Source organism: Rhinatrema bivittatum, chromosome 10 (genome assembly GCF_901001135.1).
Source record: "Rhinatrema bivittatum chromosome 10, aRhiBiv1.1, whole genome shotgun sequence".
In the NCBI taxonomy this organism is placed as follows: domain Eukaryota; kingdom Metazoa; phylum Chordata; class Amphibia; order Gymnophiona; family Rhinatrematidae; genus Rhinatrema; species Rhinatrema bivittatum.
The window spans coordinates 121,749,310-121,774,151 of NC_042624.1; the positions used below are offsets into that span (position 1 = coordinate 121,749,310).

At 44.4% G+C, this 24,842-nt stretch overlaps 1 protein-coding gene across 4 annotated transcripts in view; it reads left to right on the forward strand.

The window, feature by feature from the left end:
• The window catches only part of LOC115099775 (E3 ubiquitin-protein ligase RNF220-like), a 207,260-nt gene that overhangs the window by 94,733 nt on the left and 87,685 nt on the right, over positions 1 to 24,842 (forward strand). Inside the window, exons 1-4 of one of the 4 annotated variants that reach the window (XM_029617614.1) lie at positions 4,927 to 5,168; positions 5,358 to 5,400; positions 20,587 to 20,708; positions 23,202 to 23,334. In XM_029617614.1, coding sequence (XP_029473474.1) covers positions 5,133 to 5,168; positions 5,358 to 5,400; positions 20,587 to 20,708; positions 23,202 to 23,334 — 334 coding nt within the window. In that variant the 5' untranslated portion in view covers positions 4,927 to 5,132. Of the gene's footprint in view, positions 1 to 4,926; positions 5,169 to 5,357; positions 5,401 to 20,586; positions 20,709 to 23,201; positions 23,335 to 24,842 lie in introns of those variants that run through there. The other 3 variants (XM_029617615.1, XM_029617612.1, XM_029617613.1) reach the window with 3 other exon arrangements.

The following is a 24,842-nucleotide window of genomic DNA, read 5'->3' on the forward strand; positions in this document are numbered from 1 at the left end:
GGCTAACATGAACGACAGAGTCTGAAACTGAAAACACTCCTCCAGCACTGCAAAATGAAGGAATTGCTGGTGCTCCTCCCTTATTCTTCTATTAGATCTAAAGAGGTCAAAAACTCCTCTTGCCTCACAGCCTGATGATTTACTTTGTTCCATTCTGAAATGAGAGACCTGGAGGAACTTGTTGACCTGTTTCACATCCAGAATGGGATGGAATGATCCGTCCATCTTGGGCGCCATAAAATAAATCGAATAACGTGCCATATTCCATTGGGCCTTGATTATTGGGATTACTGCCCTCAAGCTGAGAAGCCGATGCAGCATTGTTCTTATCACCTCTCATTTTAGTGTGGAGTGACAAGGGGAAACATAAAAGTGCTGGAAACCAGCCGGAGGAATTCTAGGACATAGCTCTCCTGAATAACCTCCGGCACCTAAAGATTGGAAGTAATTTGGGCCCATCTCAGATAGAACCTTGACGAACATTTCACTATCTCAGAATGGAGACTGGGCCCCAAAATCTCATTGAGAGGTTTGAGAGGCTTCAGACCCTGAGGTGCAATCCTTACCTCCTCTTTTAGCTGAACAAAAGGATACTTCCCAAACAGCAGGGATCTCTGACAGTTTATTTTGATTCATAAAATCAATCAAAATAAAATGCATAATAAACATCCAACAATTAAAACCAAATAACAAAACACATACAAGGCCTCAATTTTGCCAGGCCAACCATTTCAACATTTGTTCATAAGTCGTCCGCAATGTGGGAGCTGGATGACTCTGTTGTAGACTTGAGCAAGGGAGCCCTGAGTCTTCCTGGGGGTAAGATCTCCCTTAGCCTCCTTGACTTTCGTCTTCCTCTGACAGAATGACATGGCTTCTCCGATGAACTAGCTTTGACCCTCCTTGATGACGCACAAGGAGCCTCAGCACGGGAGAGAGCCTTTATGAAGTCGGCATCTGAGATAGACTCCCTCAGTGTGTTGTCTTTGTTGCCTGGTGGGTGGTCACAATCTGCTCAACCTTTGGAGGTTGGAGTTTATGATGTAATTTCTGCTCAAGCCTCTGTTTCCATGCTAGATGCCTTTACGCCTAAAGGGTCAGGCTACTCCGGTGAGTCTGTATCTATTCTGACTAAAGCTGACAGAGGTGACTTTGGACTCATTGTCAGATTTCATGGTTTATCTTGGGGAATTGGTTTCTTTGTGGTCCTGGCAGATCAAGGCTGTTTCTGAAAAGATGGAGCCTTTGGTTCTAGGCCATGATAAACTCTTGAAAGAGCATGAAACTAAACTCTCCATGCTGTAGAGTAAAGAATTAGTGCTACTGTACTTCAGGAGCAGAGAGCTCTTTTAAGGTGTGTGGATTTTCTTGAAAATTGGGCTAGACATTTGAATTTATGATTATTAAATTTTTCAAGAATGTTGGGTGAACTACCTTGGATGACTTTGATAAAGTATTTTCTGGAAGACCTGCATATATCTGAGGATAAGTTTTCTTCATTAAATAAAGTTTTCTTTCTACCATCTGCTTCTCAGATTAGTGCTCAGGCACCATTAACCTTCAGTGATGCTTTCAATTTGACTGCTTTTCTTAAAATTTGGAACCTGAGATTATTGAATGTGCCACGTTACTGGTTTTTCTTGTTCTAGAGAAGGACCTAAGCTATACAATGAAGATGTATTTCAGGAATTTAAATGTTACCTTTATGCGACAAAATGTTCGCATTCTCATAAGAACATAAGAAATTACCATGCTGGGTCAGACCAAGGGTCCATCAAGCCCAGCATCCTGTTTCCAACAGAGTCCAAAACCAAGCGACAAGAACCTGGCAATTACCCAAACACTAAGAAGATCCCATGCTACTGATGCAATTAATAGCAGTGGCTATTCCCTAAGTAAAATTGATTAATAGCCATTAATGGACTTCTCCTCCAAGAACTTATCCAAACCTTTTCTGAACCCAGCTACACTAACTGCACTAACCACATCAACCACATCTTCTGGCAACAAATTCCAGAGCTTTATTGTGCGTTGAGTGAAAAATAATTTTCTCCGATTAGTCTTAAATGTGCTACTTGCTAACTTCATGGAATGCCCCCTAGTCCTTCTATTATTCGAAAGTGAAAATAACCGAGTCACATCTACTCGTTCAAGACCTCTCATGATCTTAAAGACCTCTATCATATCCCCCCTCAGCCGTCTCTTCTCCAAGATCTTACACCTATAATGCAGGAAGAAAGAAGGGATTCCTTGCCCCGAGACAGGAGATAAGAGCTAAGGGTGCTTCCTTTGCCCTCAGATATCCCTGTAAATGTGTAGTTAAGTGTAGTAGGGAGTGTTTTATGTTCTTTCTTCCTGAACAACTACGAGTCTTTATTGACGCTAGGAAATTAACATCTTCTACCTCAAGCTGAGTCCCTAGAAAGATTTTGCGGGTTTTTGTAGCCATTCTATGCTGGTTTCTTATGTAGTTTCTGATCTCTTCCCAAACTGTATTGTGACATGTGGGAATCATTTTGTTTTGTATTATTATTGGATGTTATAGTTTTGTTCACGATATGTTCCCACCACAATGTGCTTTGTATTTGTGTGAAAATTAATAAAGTTAAAAAAAAAACTAAACTGATCTGATAGCATAGATCCTGATCAGACTGATTTAAAACTGAATTCCTCCAGTTCAAATGCTGATTTCAACAGGCCATGTTGTCAAGGTTCTCCTGAACATTACAATGTTTGTGATCATGCAGATTTGTTCTGGCATTGAGTTCCACAATGTACGACCTGCAACAGAAAAAGCTTACTCTCTAATCTCCGACAGATGTGCATCCGCCCCCAGGCCAAAAATCAGAAACCTGCGGAGACTGTTCCACTGCCACAGCCTCTGCACTCCAGGAGATTACTGCCTTGCAGCTCTTATTCCCAGCTGACAAAAATATGGCATCTTTTCACCAACCCGCCAGCAGCCGATGGACTCCACATCCTGAGCGGTCTTCTAACTGCCCTGCTCTCGTACAGGACCACCGCAGCTGGAAGAAAGTTAAAATAACCCCAGCAACTCACCAGACTTCCTCACTATGACACTGGATGCCGGCTTCCATGATCCTGAGGCTCTAGTTATGGGGTTTAGTCCCCCAGTGCTCGTTCACACTGTGCCTTATTTCTTCTCAGTATCCTTTATTTTATTTTTTTTCTTTATGGGCAATGCAAGACAGCAGGAGAGCAGGAGGATAATGCAAGCAGCAGGATGGGGGTGGAAGAGATATAGGGCAAAATAGCAAGACCCCCAACCCAGTCCAGAAGTCCCCTGGTCCAGGCTTGCTTAACTAAGGGAGGGAGCACTCAGCTTTCACCTAAAGAGCTGCCTCCTTGTCCTTTATTATTATCATTTTTTTTAAACCTGGCTATCCTAGGGCACTGCTCAACTGAGGGAGGGAAAACTGGTCTCTCACCCAGGAGCTGCCCACGACCAGAATTCTAAATCAGCCTATCAGCCTTCGGTCCACAGCACGGGATGCACCCCTGTACCATTTGCTGGAGAAAGAGAAAACTGGCAGGTTGAGGTCAGCAAGGATGCATTTAAGGCTGTCAACAAGCATGTTTGTCTCTGTCTCCATCTGCTGGTCAGGGTGCATAACCCATTCATCTGGACTGGACGAAAAGGGACTGCATCTTACTCATATTCAGTGTGGCTATCTATCAGCCATTCACTATTTTTTTTAAATACAAAATTCAATATTTTGAAAACCCAAATGGCTTGTGGCAGTTGCGGACCGGAGTTGCCTATGAAGCTTGAAATTCTGTTCTTCTCTGCGTATTAATATACTTGGGGGGGGGGGGAGGGGCAGGTGCAATACTATGCTTGCTGAAAACAGGCGCTCATATCGAGCTTCCATTTTCCTAACTCGCATGCAGCCACATCTCCTGGGCGCCCGATGCAGTATTTAAATGAGGGACTGCGTAAAAAGGGCGTGCTAGTGGAGAATTGTGCATCCGTAGCACTCAGTTGCATCAGGCATTCACAATTGCAACGGGCGCTCAATTTGAGCATCTGTTTTTATCAAGCCAACATATATTTATTTTTCTTCACCACAAGCATTAAAGTGTCACAATGACAGTAAGTAGGAGGAAAGATTCATTCTAACACAGAGGACCGTATTTTTTTTTTATTGTGAGCCCAAGACCCACGAATTGCCTTTGCTTCACCTCCGGGCCTGGAGTTAAATTTGTGGCATTAGTGTGCATTGGGCGTCCAGCACTTTCCTGCTTCGGGGGGTAATAGCTAATAGCCTCATCCACATGGAATTTACATGTGATGGATGCTATCAGCTACACATTAGTTTGGGTGTAGGTTTTGGATACGCTAATCTCCTTATAGCATCTGGTGCTAGTCCAGCGCATCCAACCATGCGTAAACCTGTGCGCCCTTGGGTTGGAAAATGTTTTTCCTTAATGTGTGAAAGCAGAGCTGTTTAAGCTCTGGACAGGTTGCAAAGGTTTGTTTGTTAGTTTTGGGGGGTTTCCCCTTTTCCTTTTTTGCTTTGGCAGTGCCTGGTGCAGTATTCAGAAGAGCATTACATTTCATGTAGTTTTAGCATCTCCTTCCTTCCGTTAGGGATTGCCTTTGGCAGCTACACAGACAACAAGTGGGTGAACTGCCGACAGCAATCACCTTTAGCCTTTGGTAAAAGCCCCAGCACTGGAGCCTTGAACAAGTAAAGGCAAATCGTTAACTTGCAACCGTATTAAACGCCACTCTTTCTCCTTAAACTGTTCTCGGTTCTGTAATCTCCCCCCGCCTTGAATAAAACGCGCGTTTAAATGGGCAAAGTTGCAGCGGGCCCTGCAGCTGCGCCTCTGGCGCTCTCCGGGCTGCTGCCTCCTGGTTGCCATGGCAGCGAACGTTGTCCCGCCCCCATGAACTCTCACCTCCTCTGCAGGCGGTCACATGATCAAAGCCAACATGGCGGCTGCTGCGAGCTGAGAAGGGCTGCAGGTAGCAGTTTGTATCCGCCCGCATCGGGCCCGGCTCCGGGAAACGGGCCCGTGTCCGCAGCCGCTGGGTTGCCGGGACTCCCTGCCAGCAGATAGAGAGCGGTCCAGGGCTTGCCTGCAATCTGCGGACGCTGGCTGCCATGCAGAGTGAGAAAAGGGCCAGTGGGAGAGAGGAAGTAGGTTTGTTTACATCTGGCTGCCTGATGGATGGAGGGAGGGAGAGCGAGCTACGGCAATCTCATCTCATCCTAACGCTAAAGTGATTCTTAGCAGCGTCCTTGTGCTCAAATATGTCAGTTTACAAGCTCATAACTGATGCTGTCTTGATATTTATTAATTTATTGTTTCCTTACCCTTTTTTCTAGACTTTTTTACGAGTGAGAGCTAACAGACAGACCAGGCTGAATGGTGAGTGCTGCTCTGCTGCAAGGGATTTACATTTTAACTTAAATGAGTTATCACTAGTCATAAAGAGTTTGTGCTGCTTATTCGTGCATTTTTCTTCTTCAGCAAGGCAATGAACAGTGATGCTAGTTCCAGTTTTTGTGTAGGCAGGAAAGACCAATATATTTATATGTATTGAATTTAAACTGTGCTTAAACTTTATCCGCAAGCTCTTTGGTGTACAGGATCAAGAAACCTTGTGATTTTTATATTGTACAATTCTGTGTACACTAACAACACTATGTATCTAATTTGCAGACCACAGCATCTGTAGTATTATCAGACTGTTGCAAATGGCAGAAGATAAAATGGCTTTTTATTTTGTAATGTCCTCTTTTGTGAAATGGCAAGATTAATTTAAAAAACCCAATTTTATTTTTAATAAACATTAAGTTCAAAATAGTGAAAAACACAGTATTATTTTAATAGAAACTAAACCCCATAACCACATTAAACAGGCTGTTTTATATATTAATCATGTTGTGTTTACTTTTGTTAATTACAAATACAATTTAAACCAAGATTACTTACTGAAAGTCATATTTTCAGTGTTAGCACAGTGGGCTTGATATCTGGTCCATGCACTGCCCTTCTAGTCTACAAGTCTTGTAAAAATAATTCTCTCTTTTTAACCTGAAGATCCATCTTTTCTATGTAAAATTACTCCATAATGTCTTTAGGCCAACTGATTTGTAAACAAATTAACCAGTGGAATCACTTGAGCCATTTAAAAAAAAAATAATCTGAGCATCTCTGAAGCTGTCTCTCTTACCCTTCTGCTAAGAAAAAGAGGCTTCTTTGGACAGAGAAGTACTTGAGGTGAATATTGTAAGGGTCATACATGTCTACACTAAAATAGCTGGGATCTGTCTGTGCACATAAATCTGTTATGTACTCTGCAGGGAGGTGTTCCAGGAGCAGAACTAGAATTTATATGCATATCTGTTGATTTTTTAAAAATTATATGCATAAGTTATGCACTCCAAAGAACAGGTGTAACTTTATGCAAAGTAACGTATGCATACACTTGGCCAATTACCCGAGGATTTTCAAAGTTAACTAGTTTGTGTATGTTCACTTTGAAAGTAGTCAGAGTCTGTGAGTACAATGCAGATGCAGACTTTACTTCTGTATGGACTGTTTGAAAATGACCCTTCTTATTCCTAGTTTAATTTTGTTTGTTCAGCTTTAACTGGCCTGTGAAATTTATCAAAGATTTAAAATTTGTACATTTTGCAAAAAAAAACAATTTTAGATTAAAATTCTTCTGGGCTTGTTCAGTAGCACATGCTATACACTGCGATGCAGTAGACCTGGGTTCGTTTCTCCAATTGGGCTCCCTGGGGCAGCATTCAATGTCCATGGAGAAAGGTGTTCCAATCATTGTGCAAGGGTGAGTTCTAGTGTCCAGTCTTGGGACCCAGTGATTGCAGAGTACCAAAACTGTTTCCAATTGAGCTAGAAGCCCAAAGGAGCAGGAGGAGATTGCCAGGTCAGAAAAAAAGGATCCTTCTTTCTAGTTGTGGAATACTTTTCCAGGGCACTGGGGTAACTTGCATGGGGAAGCTAGCTGTTTTGGGCAATGACTTCACTAATTTTGGTAACTGTGTGGCTTATTAGACATGGAAGGACACCTGGGTGTTGGATTTTATCTTGTAAGAATCATAGAGGCAAATGACCAGGCCTGAAGTGCCCAACCAGTGCAGGTGGTGAGGGCCTGTAATTTAACATGGTCTGGGTATGCTTGGCTTAATTTCATGAGCAAGTGGTTGGGGAAAGGGTTGAAAATTCAGGGAAAAGACATGCAAGTGGGGAGTAGATGTCAAACACTCACCCCAAGTTCCCAAAGTGGAGGGATTGCAACTGGGCAGACTGGACAAGCCAGTTTGGTCTTTCTGCCATCATTTACTATGTTGCTATGTTTTAAGAACATAAGAAGTTGTCATTCTGGGTCGGACCTGGGGTCCATGAAGCCCAGTTTCCTATCAAGTACCAGAACATTAATTAGATCCCATGCTACTAATGCCAGTAATAAGCAGTGGCTATTCTCTTAACAGCCCGACTTTAAAAGGGCCGCGCACATTTTCAGAAGGCCCCGGCCACATGCGTAACCCCTGTTATGTGCCGAAGGGCCGAGCCTCTCCAAAGGGGCAGGCCAGGACAGCGCCTTTCGTTGCTGTCCCAGGGAAATGTGCTCCAGCCTTATTTCTGCTCATCAGAGCAGCAGGCCAATACAATACAGTGTGCTCCAGTGGAGCGCACTGTTAGTCCAGGTTTGGACGCGTGTTTTTGACGCGCTAGCTTTACCCCTTATTCAGTAAGGGGTAATAGCATGTTGGAAACGCGCGTCCAACCCCCTCGAAACTAATAGCGCCCGCAACATGCAAATGCATGTTGATGGCCCTGTTAGTTATTCCCGCGCGATTCAGAAAGCAAAATGTGCAGCCAAGCCACACATTTTACTCTCAGAAATTAGCTCCTACTGAAAGGTAGGTGTTAATTTCGGCCGGCTCAGGGGAAGCGTACAGAAAAACAGAAAAAACTGCTTTTCTGTACACCTTACGACTTAATATCATAGCGATATTAAGTCGGAGGCCCCAAAAGTAAAAATTTAAAAAAAAAAAATTTAAAAATCAGTCCACGGGTTCGAAGACAGACGCTCAATTTAGCCGGCGTCCATTTTCCAAACCCTTGGCTGTCAGTGGGTTTGAGAACAGACGCCGGCAAAATTGAGCATCGGCTGTCAAACCCGCTGACAGCCGCCGCTCCTTTTACCGCGGGCCCTAATTTGCATAGGCCACCCTCCTGAATCGCGCGCCCAGGAGAGTGGAGAGTGGGCGCTCTCCCGCGCGTTTTTCTGTATCGGTCTGTTGATGAGTTACAGATCAAAAAAAATAGGGTAGGTAGGTAGGGGTTGGGGTCAGGGTGGAAAGGGGAGGAAGGTTAGGGAACAGGAAAAAAAGCCTATCGCGATGCCGCACACAATTTGAATTCAAATTGTGTGCGCTCGCGGACATCTGATTTTATAACATGGCATGGTCTTAAAATCGACCTCTCGGTCAACATGATTAATAGCATTTTATGGTCTTCCCCTCCAGGAACTTGTCCAAACCTTTTTTTAAACCCAGCTAAGTTAACTGCCTTAACCACATCCTCTGGCAACAAATTCCAGAGCTTAGTTTTGCATTTGTCTGAAACTATTTAAAAAAAAAAAAAGAGCCTGGTTGATGGCATCAAGTTGTGGAGATCTGAATTAGAAAAGAGAGAAGTGGTCCTGGTGTTCAGTAGTATCTTTCCTTCCCTGCCGTATAGGTTATGGAGCATTGCTGGTACTGGATTTTACTGGCAAATGTATTTCTGTTTGACAAGACAGTACAAATACTTTTGAATAAAAGTTATATTATAAAATGTATTTCTTAAAATGTTTATCACATTAAATATGTTTTCTTCAGTCCACTTTTAACTGGTCAGGGTAGGACATGACGTACTGCAGTGATTATTGAACCTTGTACGTCTCCAGTACTCTTTCTAATTTTCCTATGTCGCAACAGCTTTTGTGATTTCAATCATGCCATTCGTAGTTGGTGTCCTTCAGTACAAAGAGAACATAAGCTTTCCTCACATCTAGCTGTAGGCTGTCTGGGTAAGTTAACCAGATAAATTTACCCAGTCAACGTAAATTGGATGTTCCGCAGCAAAGCCATGCTACTGAATTTACCTGCTTAAATCCAGTTCCTGTACGTACCTGGATCAGTCCAGACAGCTGGGTTTTGCCTCCCTTCCAGCAGATGGAGACAGAGAAAAACTTTGAGAGTGCCCCCTCTTAAGGCAATGCTGCCTGCATCTCTTCAGTATTTCTCTAACTACATCAGGTAGAGGTGGTGCAAAACCTGCGGTCTTGACCCGGATGGGGTTTTAAAAAAAAAAAGAGAGAATAGAGAGAACAGTCTTTGAGCATAAGCAGGACAGAAGAAGCAGCTTCCTCCCAGGGGTTTGGTAGGTTCCAGCAGGACCATCCCCCCAGGTAGTGGGTGCTGTGGGAGCTGGGCTGGGAAGTCCGCTGTGCTCCCTCCGTTTGTGAGGCACCCGGGGGGACACCGGTGGCCCGGTCCCTCCTCCCCCCCCACCCCCATACCCTTCTGGTGGGTATTTGGAGCAGCCTGCCCTTCATGCCGGTAGTGTATCTTTAAAAAAAAAAAAAAAAAAAAAAACAGCTTGAAAACTAGAAGCAGGCTCCCGGCCAGGATCTGCATGCAGGTCGGGTTGTTTCTTTGTTTTTCGGCTTTTCCTTGCGTGACCGGGGGGGGGGGGGCTGTTTTTTCTTCGGGGCACCCGTCAGACCGGCTCCTACTCGCGTTAGCTGAATAAGTTTATCTGGCTAATGTTAGGTATGACCAAAGCTATCCCGTATCCTAGGCGGCCTCTGATTTAGCTGGGTAAGTTTTATCTGTCTTAACACATACCCAGCTGGATCTGAGGTGCTCACTGTGTGGGAGGATTTTTAACAGAACTTTTGAATATGGATCTCTGTATGTTGTTAAGCGGGCTGTCTCACGCAGTCGCACGCGCCCTTCGTCTTCTCAGTTATTGCTGTGGGATTCCTGCACTATCCACGTCTTGATTATATCTGCAGTGAGGCTTCTGCATGAACATTTGAAAAGTGACCTCGGAGGCAGTCACTTATGCAGAGAAAGCATGACCATAGTAGCAGGATCTATACTTTTATATTCCAAAAATATTTAAATGTATAGATTTTAATTAAATTGCTTATGCTAGTAACATAGTAATGGCAGCAGAAAAAGACCAAATTGTCCATCCAGTCTGCACATCAAGTTTCTTATGATAGTAACTGCCGCTCCGTGCAGGTTACCCCCATGTTTCTGTTAAGGGCAGTAACTGCCGCTCCGTGCAGGTTACCCCCATGTTTCTGTTAAGGGCAGTAACTGCCGCTCCGTGCAGGTTACCCCCATGTTTCTGTTAAGGGCAGTAACTGCCGCTCCGTGCAGGTTACCCCCATGTTTCTGTTAAGGGCAGTAACTGACGCTCCCTGCAGGTTACCCCCATGTTTCTGTTAAGGGCAGTAACTGCCGCTCCCTGCAGGTTACCCCCATGTTTCTGTTAAGGGCAGTAACTGCCGCTCCGTGCAGGTTACCCCCATGTTTCTGTTAAGGGTAGTAACTGCCACTCCGTGCAGGTTACCCCATGTTTCTGTTAAGGGCAGTAACTGCCGCTCCCTGCAGGTTACCCCCATGTTTCTGTTAAGGGTAGTAACTGCCGCTCCGTGCAGGTTACTCCCATGTTTCTGTTAAGGGCAGTAACTGCCGCTCCGTGCAGGTTACCCCCGTGTTTCTGTTAAGGGCAGTAACTGCCGCTCCCTGCAGGTTACCCCCATGTTTCTGTTAAGGGTAGTAACTGCCGCTCCCTGCAGGTTACCCCCGTGTTTCTGTTAAGGGTAGTAACTGCCGCTCCCTGCAGGTTACCCCCATGTTTCTGTTTAGGGCAGTAACTGCCGCTCCCTGCAGGTTACCCCCATGTTTCTGTTTAGGGCAGTAACTGCCGCTCCCTGCAGGTTACCCCCATGTTTCTGTTTAGGGCAGTAATATTTTCAATCAAAAACCAAGCAACTGTCAAACCCATATACAAAAGTACTTCTAGCAGTATTTTTGCAGGGTGAGCAGCCTTCCTGCTAATTCATCCAATGCTGCTGCTGCTTGAACGTGCTTTGCTTTTGGACTTGGGCTGCAGAAGCAGTCCTGTGCTTTACCTTCATTTCTGTGTATTGGTACCCCGGACCCTAAAAGTCTGGGCCCAGTATTGGCTGTCGTCTGAATCTAATTCCCCTTTTCTCTGCACCATCAAAGTGGCGTGATGGTAATATCTTACCCCCAGGCTTCTCCTGGAAAAGTAAGGAAGTACAGTAAGATAAGGATAAACGCCAGCAGCTTGATGGTTCTTCCTGGGAGTGGCCGTGGCGATGAGAGAAGAGCATGGGTTTTAGGGTCCTGTGATGGGTACTTGCCTCATTGGAAGGCTCCTTTTCTCTCAGACCTATCTGCAGCTTAATCTTCTAGCAATTTCTGCAGCCGTGCTGGGTTTCCCAGGAGTTTCCTCCCGACTGCTGCGTGTGGCAGAGGGAGCTTTCCATCCTGTACTGTATGTGTTTGCATCCTGACTGAGACATGGAACCAGGGAAAGCCTCTTCCTTTTTTTCTCACTTGTTTTTATTGTTACTGGATTAAGTTTAGGGTTTCAAAATATTGTTTTGCTACTTTTCCTTTTTTTTTTTTTTGCTTTATAAATTTTAGACATTCAGGTGAGCTGGTTCCCAGGATGTTTCTGGTCCTGGAGAGAGGTACACATTCTCCTGCATAGATAAAAACTTTATTTAAATCCAGTATAATCCGGCCCTTGTCAAGTGAAAGGCCACAAATATCCTGTTTTAACTGTTGAGCCAGACTCGTCCATTTTCTGGCCCAGATAAAAGCACTGGTCTGAAATTCACTAGATAGTAACAAATATTTCCTGTTCTGTCTGAATTAGCTTGCGCTCGATTTTTCTGTTTGTACTCTTCTTTGTTTAAATATGCTGGTATGTTAAGGTTTTTTGTTTTTGCTGTTTGTTTTATCGTGTTTGACAGTTTGTAAGTCACCTGGAATGGCTGGAGCTGCGAATTAAAAGTAATGTAAATAAATAAACAGTACCAGTAGTAGTATGGACTCCCCACGTCCCGCACTATTACACTATTCAGACAGGAAACTTGAGATTGGAGGTGGTTTAGTCAAACTTAAGTTCTTTTCTGTATATGATTTCCTATAATCAGGAAAACCTTGGAGGGTCAAGCAGCATAATGACGGTCTGCGTGACGTTAGGGAAGCTTTGAAAATGTTGATCCAGGCCAGAGTCGGGGTAAAACTGTGTCTCAGGTTGTTGCGAGGGTCTGTGATGCAGCTGGGATCTGATTGACTGACTGATGGGACAGGCAGAGCCGTGCAGGAGAGGGAGAAAGAGCTGAGGCCACCTCCTGCATGAGACAGTGCTTTCAGAGATGAGAGAGAAAACATTTGTTAGACCTGATGGGCAGCGATAGAGCAGAAGCATTTCCGCACTTTCTCTGCAGGAATGGTTTCCTATAAAATTGCACACCCAGTTTGCGGATAAAGTTATCCGCGTGGAACCCGACTGACTGTAGCCCTTTCCATGTTGGTGCTTTGGCGCATGCTGTGTATGTGTGTGGGTAGCTCACCTGCATAGCTGGAGTTATTTTATGCCTGTATTTGTCGTCCACTTTATGCAGGCTGTTAGAAAATTACCCCCAATATGTTTTGTTTCAGGTTCAAATTTAGTAAACTGAATTAGTGTTTCAATAAAATAATGGTAGTATAACACATGACAGCAGATAAAGGCAATTGGCCTATCCAGCCTTCCCAGTTATTTTCTACCCCTTTGGGTAAATGAAAATATAATTCCCAATACTTAAACCACACCAGAAGTTTCTCCTGCCCCGCCCCCTCCTCCCACCAGGCTCTCTCTGCATCTATCCCAGGGGTTCTTAACCATGCGCATTCCGTCTCGGTTACCCCAGTTCTACTCTAATGTAATGGGATTGCTGTCAACAACCCTGCTGGTCTGTAGTGGTCTTTACAACTGGAATAAGATGAAATATTTTTATTCAGTTGCATGGTGAAAGGCAGAACTGGGATTAGAACCTGTCAGGTCCCTTTAACACTCTTCCTAAGTTTGGATCACTAACCTGCACTTTTTTCAAAGTTTAAAAATTGAAGAAGTACTTGGTTGATTTAATAATTTTATATTCTAAGCCAAATAAACTATTCACCTGTTGTGAATTAATTTTAACATTTAAATCCTGTGATCTGTTTTATATATAATCTTCATATCTGTATTTTTTTTCTAACAGTACAGAGGGCCTAATGTAATAACTTTGTTATTGCCTATTTTAAGTCCTGGGGCAGATGCATAGAAATGTGATGGCAGAAAAAGATCACATGGCCTATCTTGTCTGCCCATCCACACCAGCTGCTTAGCTCTGCAATCCCTATCACTCCCTCAGAAAGAGATCCCCTATGCTAATCCCATGCTTTCTCAAGTTCAAATACTGTCCACAGGGAGGCCGTTCCATGCATCCACCACTCTTTCTGTACAGAAACATTTCCTAAGATTACTCCTGAGCCTACCCCCTTTCACCCTCATTTTGTGATGCCTCCTTTCCATGGAAATCTTGGAGATATCTGAATGTCTCTATCCTATCTCCCCTATCTCTTACCTTTCCTCCAGGGTATCCATGTTTAGATCTTTAAGTCTCTCCCCCTATGCTTTAGAACAAAGACCACTGACCATGTTAGCAGCTCCCTCTGGAGCGACTCCATCCTGTTTATATCCTATTGAAGGTGGGGTCTCCAGAACTGTACTCAGTATCCCACGTGAGGCCTCACCAGGGACCTATACAGGGGCAATAGCACCTCCCTATGCAGCCGAACAGCTTTCTGGCTCTTACTGTTGCCTTATCCACTTTTTTGGTGACCTTAAGATCTTTAGGTAAATCAGCTCCAGATCTTGTTTCATGCTTAGAAGAATTTGTTCTGCTCCCTTGGGTTTTTGCATGACTGTGTTTTTTAACATTATATGTAGCAGAGGTGTAACAGTTTTCAAGAAGTTTTATGGGGGCTCAGACCTTTTTAAATTAAGGTTTTTGGATGATAAATGTGTTTATTGATCTTGCAAAATGTGTAATTCATTCTCTTTTGATCAGTTGGATATGTTTGTTTTAAAGTGATTAGCAGTGGTTTTTATGTTTACCACCTTGGGCCACTTCCTTTTTTTTTTTTTTTTGAATCGGGTGGGGGAAGAGGTTAATAAGAAATGTTTAAATGAATAAATCTTAGCTGCCAGACTCTAGACCATGTTTTTCACATCTCCCTGGGTATCTGCCTTGGTGCAGATTTTGCTATCACCCCCAGAAAGACAAACTTTTCTTATGCAATTTTGCTTTCAATGCTTCAAGTGACTTAAAAGAGAGAAGATGCACTAACATGGGAGTAAAATGGCGAGCGAAGCTTAGTGCATCTTTTTTAATTAAAAATGTTCATTAACTTTATTATCGAGTTTTATATACCGTTATTCGGTTTCGCCATCATAACGGTTTACAAAAAATATGAAGGTTACAAGGTTAAGGGGAATAAACAGGGTTTCAAAAAGGTTCAAACTGTTGTTAAACATAGGGGTATCATATGCAAGTTAGTTATTGTTCTGTTTTACGTTTCACTTCTTAGCTATAATACATAGTTGTGATGAGTTTCATTTATTCTTCAGGTTGGAGTGGAGGGAGATATTGTTGTGTTGTTCATTGAGTGAGTTGGAATGCTTTGTTGAACAACCATGTTTTTAGATCTTTTTTTAAGGTTTTTAGTTTTTCCTGAGATCTGAGTTCGGTTGGGAGGGAGTTCCAGACTTTTGGGCTACCTAGGGAAATTGCTCTCTTTTGGGTTGAGGTGAGTTGATTGGAACGCGTAGGTGATGTTTTTAGCAGTCCCTTATTTGCTGATCTGAGGTTTCTATTTGGGGTATGTAATTTTATAGAGGAGCTTAGCCAATTTTCTTGTTTTTCATATATAATTTTATGGAGGATGGATAGTACTTTGTATTCAATCCTGAATCTTATTGGTAGCCAGTGTAGTGAAATAAGTGTTGGGGTGATGTGGTCGTGCTTTTTCGATCCAGTGAGGATTCTTGCAGCTGCGTTCTGTAGGATCTGGAGTGGGCGAATAGTATTTAGAGGTAAGTTGAAAAAGAGTGAGTTACAGTAATCTATGTTGGAGAAAATTAGTAATTGAAGGACTGATCTGAAGTCATTGTTGGAAAGAAAAGGTTTTAAATGATGGAGTGTAAGTAGTTTATGATATCCGTCTTTGATTTTTGTTGTGATATGGTTTTTGAAAGAAAGTTCCCTGTCAGTTATTACTCCGAGGTTGCGAGCATGATTGATTGGAGATATAACCATATTTTGGTTCATTAGGTTGAGTGGTGGTATTTGAGGAGAGTTGTTCCTTCTGTCTAATAAGATCATTTCAGTCTTGTCGAAGTTGAGGATGAGTTTTAAATTGGTTAGTATTTCCTTTATACTGTTTAGGTAAGTGGCTGTTAATTTGTATGTTTCTTCTAGTGATTTGTTTATTAGGATTAATATTTGAATATCATCAGCATAGATGAAGTGGGTCAGATTGAGATTTGATAGGAAGTGGCATAAAGGCAGCAGATAGATGTTAAAGAGCTTCGCTGACAGAGCGGATCCTTGGGGAACTCCAGTGTTTAAATTGATTTTCTTTGAGAGGGAATCATTGTGTAGCACTTGGTAGGATCTTTGTGATAGGTAAGAGGAGAACCATTGTAGGGTTGTTTCCTTAGCTCCAATTTCAGATAGACGGTCAATCATGATAGAGTGGTTTACTGTATCGAAGGCTGCAGATAGGTCGAGTAGGATTAGAAGGTAGCTGTGGCCTTTTTCAAAACCTTTTAGTACGAATTTGTTCATTGCTAGTAGTAGCGTCTCAGTGTTCAGTTGCTTTCTGAAGCCAAATTGAGCGGGTAGCAGGAAGTTGTTTTCTTCTAGGTGGTCAGTGAGCCGTGTGTGGACAACTTTCTCAATGATTTTGGCAATGAATGGGAGGTTTGATATGGGTCGGTAGTTCAGTGGGTTTTCTGGATCAAGATTATTCTTTTTCAGAATGGGTTTGATGATTGCCGATTTTAGGCAATCTGGGTAGTTTCCTTCTGTGAGGGAAAGGTTTACGATTTCAGTTATCGTCTTAGTTATTGGTGGTTCGAGATTTTTTATCGTTGTAATGGGTATGGCGTCAATAGGGTGTTTGGCTGGGTTCATTTTTTTAATGATCATTTGGACTTCCAAAGAAGATGCTGTCTCAAAGTTGGGCCAGCTTTTTGTTTGAATGTTCAGTATTTTCTGGTCTTGTGAGTCATTTTTTAGGTTGTTCTTTATGAGGATTTTTTCATTAAAGAAGTCTGCGAAGTCGTTACTAGTGATCTTTGGTGTTGATTGTGGCTGATCATCACAAGATGATTTGGTTAGGCTTTTTACTATGTTGAAGAGCATCTTAGGGTTTTGTTGGTATTTGGTTATTTTGTTAGTGTAAAAGTCTTTTTTTTGTTTTATGGATGAGTTTTTTGTATTCTACTAGTTGTGCTCTGTATGCGTTTAGTAGTGTGGTTGTTTTGTTGTTTCTCCATGATTTCTCTTTTTTTCTCAGTTTCCGTTTGGCTGCTCTGATGTTGTCATTGTACCATTTTTTGTTTCTTTTATAGTTTTCTTTATCATGGGGTTTATCCTATCTGCTATGGTTCTCGTTATGGTGATCCAGGATGAGGTTGCGTTTTCTGTGTTTGATAGGTCTATGTTAGTTAGTTCAGTTTGTAGATTTGCTTGAAGAGTTTCGATGCAGAAAGGTGGACGGTAAGAGAAGGATTTGGTTGTGCTTTTTCTTGTTGTGAGTTTACAATTTGAATATAAGTTTGCGTGCATTATGGAGTGGTCTGACCATGGTATTTTTGTTATCTTAGTTTGGTGATTTGACCAAAAATTGATGTTGATGAAGACTATGTCTAGTGTGTGAACTGCTTTGTGCGTTGGGCCATTGATAATTTGATTAAGACCCAGTGATGATAGCGCATCAATGATTGAGGAGCAGGCAGGAGACTAGGGGACAGTGTCTATGTGTAAATTGAAGTCGCCAAGAATAATTATGGGTTTGTTAATTGATATTTTGGTCAGGAAAAATTCAATAAGTGGTGAGCAGTTTTTATCGAGAGTATTGGGGGGGGCAGTATACCAGACAAATTACTACTGTTTGTTTAACTTCAGACAATTAAAGGATATCTGGTCCATCCTGGGATCCCTGGCCAGAGACCGTTTATCCCGAGACTGCTGTGGGACAGAGAGCCCCCACCCAGTCACCACCATCTATGGCCCCTCAGTCTAAGTACTCGACAGGACTCTGTATCCCCAGCATTGGCAACTCGCTGGCATGGCACCACATAATACTAGCCCATGACTTTCATTTCTGGCATTGAAAAGGAAACGGAGCTATCAAGGGGGAACCCAAATCAGAGGGATTCTGCCAGCCCCCACAATGGCCGCAGCTCCTTTCTGCCCCAGTGGTCATTTTTAAATTGGCTGACGGGGCAGAAAGGAGCTGCCCTGCTATAGAAAAGATGACTTTCCTGGATACAGGGGTCCCTTCCCTGCACTGGGGAACTGGCTCAGGCTGCCGCAGCAGCCCCTAAATGTGAGTTAACTTTACTCCGCCTCTTCATACAGAAGTTAAACTTCCATTGTCACTGCTGGGCTTTTTGGCGCTTCGGGCTTTTGTCCTGTCTCCCTGCACTGGTGAATAATGGCTAATATTGTCTTGTAAATGGAAGCTCACGTTTTTACTCTCATCTCAGCACAACTTTTTGGAGCACTAAAAATCTTATTAAACTGTGCCTAAGCTTTTGCAAAAACGTGCATTAAGCTTAGTGCGGCTTATTGCAGCTAAGCCCCCAGCTTTGCACTGCTGGGGGGTAGCTGCCAGCCTCATAATGCGCAGACGGTGCCATTCAAGGCCACAGCCTAAGAATTAGTAGTAAAAATAGTTTAAAAGCTTACGTGTTTCACTTGATTTCCTGCCCTTCATCAGAGACTTCAAAGCAGATTGCAGTAAATCACACACACAGCACCCGAAGAAACCAGTAACTGTATACAGCAGCAATTTGTTTTTTATCAGTTACCCCACAAAATAGGCCTCCTCCCGTTCCCACCCAACTTATAGGTCAGTAACCCATCCCAACTCTCTCTCACAATAACAGACCTAATCCTCAGCCTCTTCCAGATGCTTCCCCAAACAGCCAGATTGTTACCTTTCTTTCAAAATAACAAACAATTGAACCTCCCGCCAGCTTCCAGCGCTGCTACAGTCTGTGTAGTCACCAAAAACCTTTCTGCAGCCAGGCCTGCCGCGATGCTTTCAAAGCTCGCGATGGAGAAATGTACAGGCCCCGTAAATATTTCAGATCGCACCCTTTGCCCGTAGGATTTACAGGGAACGCAGTGAGAAGGGGCAGTGACAGGAGTGCCTGAGAGAGGGATTGCCAGGCTAATTAGAGATGATTGCATCCATCAGGATTAATTAAGCCTTTCTGTAGTCTGCAGCCCCCGCCCCCTCCCTCTGGGACAGCCCCCACCTTACGGGGCTGCTCCTGCCCTTCACCCTGATTGCATGTGATGGGAAAGCTTTGTGTCAAGCAGCAGAAAGCAGAGGTGCTGCCTCCTTTTAGGTCTCTTGATCTGTCAGGCTTGTTAACCTCAAAGTTTTTCTTTTTATGCAACTCAGCAAATTTGAAAACTCCAAGCCTGAATGAAAATCGGTTTTACAGGGAAATGTTGTAGGTTTTAATTTTCAAACCATTGGTGAGGTCAAATGAGTACCCTTGTTAAATGTATTCTTCCAAAGCCGTGTGCTTGCTTTATTTCCTGATTTTTGATCCCATTACAGCCGCTCGCCATGGTAAAGATTCTCCCCAAGATCATTTGGGAGGGTTTCCAGAGGTTTCTCCTGAGGCGACTTGCAAAGGCCGGAATCCCCTTCCTCCAACGTGTACAGTTCAGGGAATTGCTCTCATTCTGTCCTGACAGCTGTCTGCAGTATTTTGGGAGCCCTCTTTGGGGTAGTCTTGCTGCTCTGTGGGCCTCCTCCTTTTTCTTGATGGTGACGTCTCTTGCCCCGATCAGTTCTTGCAAAACTCTTCCCCGTTCCTCCCGCACGTCAGTGGTAAGAGCTGGGATTTTCCCCGCGTTCTCCAATGCTGGCACATAGATGGGAGCAGTCGAGATCGTAGCCAAATAACTGTCTACGCCAAACCAGTAAGAAATGGAAGTGGATGGGGACGGGCTCTCTCTTAATCATATCTTTCCCAGCACTTGAGCACAAGCTTTTATTTATTTATTTTGGTTTGCTCTTTTAAATTGAGCAGCTGAAAGCCTCTCGCAGTTGAGGAGTATCCCTACATGAAAGATACTCTCTACCCATATCTGCCTTTCAGTATGGCTATAGTTTAGGGATATTTCTTCACTGTGAGTGGTGTTCACGTGCTTAATTTACTATATGTACATATATAATCCTGGCCCCCAGCCCAGACGACACAAGTGCTTTCCCTGGTCTGGAGGGCAGACTCCTGTATGTCGTACCGTCTGCGCCTTCCTTAGCCAGCAAGGGCGGTGGTAGCTGCCTTCCCTCCCTGGGATTCATGCATCATGCCTGGGCCCTTTGGGAGGTTCAAGCACAAGTTGAGCCACAGGGCCATCCCCTGAAAGGTCATTTATGTAATGGAAAACAAGAGAAGCTTTTTTACACACAGAAACAAAATGCTTGCTAAACTGAAGCACTATTATTAACATAACATTGGCTAAATATTTGCCATAAAGGGTAGAGCGTGAGGTTGAGGACCAGGTGGTCCTGGTACAACTTCCTGTCTTCATCTCCCTCTGCTCCCACTCGTTTTAGGTCTGGAAGGTTTTTGGAGCGAGGCCACTGTAAGTGTCTGAATTATTTTGTGCAGCGTTGCATACACCAGTAGGACTCTGTGATACATATTAATCATCTTCTTCTTGCCGTGGGCACAGATACGTGCCAGCGCCTCCTTGAGAGGGACTTGGTGGAATGAGCCCTTTTAAGCTGAAAGTTGATGAAAATGAGCCAGAAAGGGGAGAGTGCATGTTAGCAGGTGTTGGAATGAATGAGATGATCTTTCTGCGTCCAGAGCAGTGGCAGATCCCAAGAAGTTTAGGATGATCACATCCTGTCTGCAGCGTGCTACATTTGTGCATTACAGCAGCCTTGTACTTGGAGTAAAATCCTAGATCCTTCACGGACAGTAAATGCCTCAGAGCAAAATTACCAAAAGAGGGACAACAGATCCTTGCAAAAAAAAAAAATCATCTCTTCTCTGTGAGGCCCTTTTCTGTAGTCAGATTTCTTGATGGGTCTTGATTCTGTATTATTTGCGGGGGGCGGGGAGGAGACAGATGCGTTGTTTGACTTATTCCATTCTGCCCATCCCTCTTGTCTTTTCTTTTTCATGCAGCTCGCATTGGGAAAATGAAACGGCGGAAGCAAGAAGAGGGGCAGGTATGTCCGCTCTGCAGTTGCCCTCTGTCCGGCTCTGAGGAGGACATGAGTAGACATGTGGAGCAGTGCCTTGCCAAGGTAGAGGTGCAGTTGGGCATTGCCCCTGTCAGCTGTGACTCCCCTTCTGTCACTTCTCCTCCTCCCTCTGTCTACCAATAACCTTAACTGCACTCCACAGTCACTAACTCCAGCCAGCGCTCCCAGCTCCCAAACCTTTACCGGCATTTCCACCTCGACAGCTCGAGGCAACAAACGTGCAACTCTCCTGCAAGGGTTTCTAAAGCTAAAATGCTGCTCCGAAAAGCAGGAAGATTGCCCCAAATCATGCGAGTGTTCTGGGTGTGCACCAAAACCCAAGTCGTAAAAGAACATTACTTTTCATTTAAAAAGAAATCATTTGAAGGGGTTCAGCGCAATGTTTTATTGTTGATCTTCAAGGGGGCTTGGAGGAGGCTTTGCGGGATGCATTTCATCTTTCTTGACTTTGAGCCGGCCTTCTTGAAATGCCTCGGTGGTGGCAGTTTGACCCTGGAAATTTCTCTCTCTGGTCCTCCTAAGTATTGCAAACTTTCAGTCTTGGGAAATTCTTTGCAGAAATCAGAATCAGAAATGAATCGTTTACGCTTTCTGTCCTAGCTTATTACTTTCATCAGATATCGCTGTGCGGACGAGCTGACCAGCATGGATGCTATAAGCTCCCGCAGGGTTTGCTGTCTGCCTGGGAGGATTTCCCGCTTGCAGAGGCCATGTTAGACCCGCTGGTTCCATGTATCCCAAGGGGTTGGGAATACCTGCCAAAGCTAGAAAGGAACTTTTCCTGGAGCTGAGTCTGGGCCTGCAAGTGATTGTGTGTAAGGGGAAGTACTTCTGCTTGTGGTAGGAGGGGCGTTAGTATGTTTAAACCCTTCCTCTTGGCCCCTGCAAATGTGTAGCGGGGGCTCTGTGGTGTGCGGTGCGTTTCTGCATGCTGTCATTTAGCATAAAAGGACTGTTTGCAGTTGACAGAAGTAGGAAATGAAGATTTATCAGCACCCCCAATGCCCTCTGGTCATTTTTGGTAGGGTTGTGTCTCTCTCTCTCTCGTCACTTTCTTGTACTCTCGTGCTTGCATCCTCCAAGCCTTGAGTTGACCTTCATAATTACAGCAGATTGCTGTCTGGAACCGGAGCAGGAGAGGCAGGAGCCTAAGAGCAAGCTCGTCCTCCGGGAAGCACACAGTGCCAGCCCCCTCCTGCTCCAGCACAACAGGAATTTGTTGCTCTCCTGCTTCCAGAGAGAGAAATTGGTGAATGTGTGGGAGGAGCACGGAGAGTGAATGTGAAGGTGGAGATGACGTAGAGTCTGCTGAATTCCAACAGGACGAGAAAATGGGCAGACTAGAGTGGTCTTGTGGTCTTTATCTGCCATCATATTCGGTTTCTGTGTCAGTCACTGGAAGTGGGCCTGGAACTGGTGGCTTGGTGACAGCACTGTGCATGCAAAGGAAACCCGGGATAGATTCCCAGCTCGGATCTTCTGCTTCCTGAGGCTGTCGGAGGCAGCGTTCACAGTCCTGAGACCTGCTGGCCAGATTTTGGGCCATGACCGGGCTAAAGCAAGCTGGGAGGGGAGAAATGTTCCAGGTGGCTGTCGGGGCATTCTCTCTCCATCTCGCCAGCCCCTCGCCATACTGCATTTGCCCATGTTTTATACTGTGCTCTGGTTGCACCCTGTTGCAAATAAAGCTCTACCCACCCTTGAACCCGTATGCTTTACAGAACTATAGGGGTAATTTTCACAAGGATTTAAATGCTTAAAATTGGGTCTTTCATGTGTAAATGCACTTTGTGCCTGTAAGCGGGCTTTTGAAGTGGCTACGATAGTATGTCCCGTTTACATGCCTAACTCCTATGAAATGCACCTCCATGGTGTGTAACCAAGCTGTCTGGCCTTCTGCGGTGGGTGCGCGATGTTCCTTTTGAAGTGGCTACGATAGTATGTCCCGTTTACATGCCTAACTCCTATGAAATGCAGCTCCATGGTGTGTAACCAAGCTGTCTGGCCTTCTGCGGTGGGTGTGCGGTGTTCCTTTTGAAGTGGCTACGATAGTATGTCCCGTTTACATGCCTAACTCCTATGAAATGCAGCTCCATGGTGTGTAACCAAGCTGTCTGGCCTTCTGCGGTGGGTGCGCGATGTTCCTTTTGAAGTGGCTACGATAGTATGTCCCGTTTACATGCCTAACTCCTATGAAATGCAGCTCCATGGTGTGTAACCAAGCTGTCTGGCCTTCTGCGGTGGGTGCGCGGTGTTCCTTTTGAAGTGGCTACGATAGTATGTCCCGTTTACATGCCTAACTCCTATGAAATGCAGCTCCATGGTGTGTAACCAAGCTGTCTGGCCTTCTGCGGTGGGTGCACGATGTTCCTTTTGAAGTGGCTACGATAGTATGTCCCGTTTACATGCCTAACTGCTATGAAATGCAGCTCCATGGTGTGTAACCAAGCTGTCTGGCCTTCTGCGGTGGGTGCGCGGTGTTCCTTTTGCCCCAATGCTTACCGTCGTTCTCACGTGCGCTTTCTCCCTTTGCAGAGGGAAGGCGCTGGCATGCCCGAGGACGATTCTGGTGACATCGATACGGAGAATGGACACCGGTTCGAGGAATATGAATGGTGTGGGCAGAAGAGGATACGAGCCACCGCCCTGCTAGAGGGGGGCTTTCGAGGTACCTGTGCTCTGGGACTGTCGCAGCATTGTCTTTACTGCTTAAGATGGAATCCTCTTTCGATGCACCCGTTTCCCTTCCCCTGTGTAAGGAGGCCTCGCTCCTCTTTCTTTCCTTTTGGTTGTTTCTCCTGACTGGAGACAGCTTTTTCGTTCCATCCTGTTGATTTACAGTCAAAACCTTTCCCTAAATACCAGAACATTGTTACTGTGGAAGTTGGTCTGTCTTTACGACCGCTAACTCGCAGAACCTGGAAATGTGGTAAACCAATAGGAGGGAGGCAAATGAAGTTTATTTGAAAAGAAGTGTAAGCTGACAGAGTGCAAAGAGGCACATTAAACTAATATCTTGTTCTAAGCTGAATATTGTTAGCAGCATTTATTGAAAAATATTCTTAAATGAAGGGACGCTCTTGTCTTCCCATCTTGCTGTGAGTAGCACAGACTTGGAAGTGATAGTTAATGGGGTAGAGTGCTTAAAATAACAGAGTTTAGTCCTGTACCCATTAAAACTTATTTTGCAGCTAAGCCAAGCCTTTGCAGGTGATTTATTGCATCTTTACCTAGAGGGAACCCTATAACGGTTTACACGTGTTCATACCACGTGTTCATACCATCGTGTAGCTTAATATTTTCAGATTTATTAAGTGTACAGTATAGTAGACAATTGTGATCGATTTAAATTATTTGCTAGATATTTTAATTGTACCCTTATCTTAGGATGGTGCAAATGCAACATAGTTGATGTGTGGCAGATATATAAATCACTGGCCAGTACATCTTGACAGGGAAAGCCTTTATTGTAGATACAGTCACATCAGTGGTACACATTAGTCAAGGAAGTTATGGTTAGTGGTGCAGAAGCAAGCACCCCGACACGGCTGTGGTTCGCATCCGGCTGCGTCGGGGGACCGGACACTGTACATATCTTAAAAATGGGAGCTTTTCTATGCAAGCAAACTTTGGAGGTGACTGCATATGATAGGGAAGTAGAATGGTAAAGTCCGTGGTTACATGAAAGCCCACGGTGAGTGTGGTGGGAGCCGTGGCACTCTGTATTTCCTGGTAATGTCACCTTTTGCTCATTCAAATTCTGTCCACGGGGGGGGCTGCTGCTGCTGCTGCTCTGCCGGTTACCATCTTCAGATGGTACCAGGGATTGAGTTTAGTCACACAAAATGGCATGTAAGAATGTTAATTTAAAAACCCTTATTTGTGTGTCTTTGTACAGGGGGCTGCACCGTGCAGTAATAGTCTATACCTCACAGCGTAAGTTTTTTCTTTGAGCTGGAACGCACAAAGGAGACCGAGAGGCCACTGCTTATGACGGCAGTGACTTCGTTTGCCAGATTCATTACAGCGAAAGGTCTTGCATGTAACATTTAGAGGGCGGGACGGGCTGACCATTCGCACAGAAATGCCCACAGCACTCTCCCCTAGCCTCAGCTGGGTGGTTCGGGCCAATGACCCCGGGTGCCCAGATCACCGTCCGTCCGCTCCCGGAAGCTT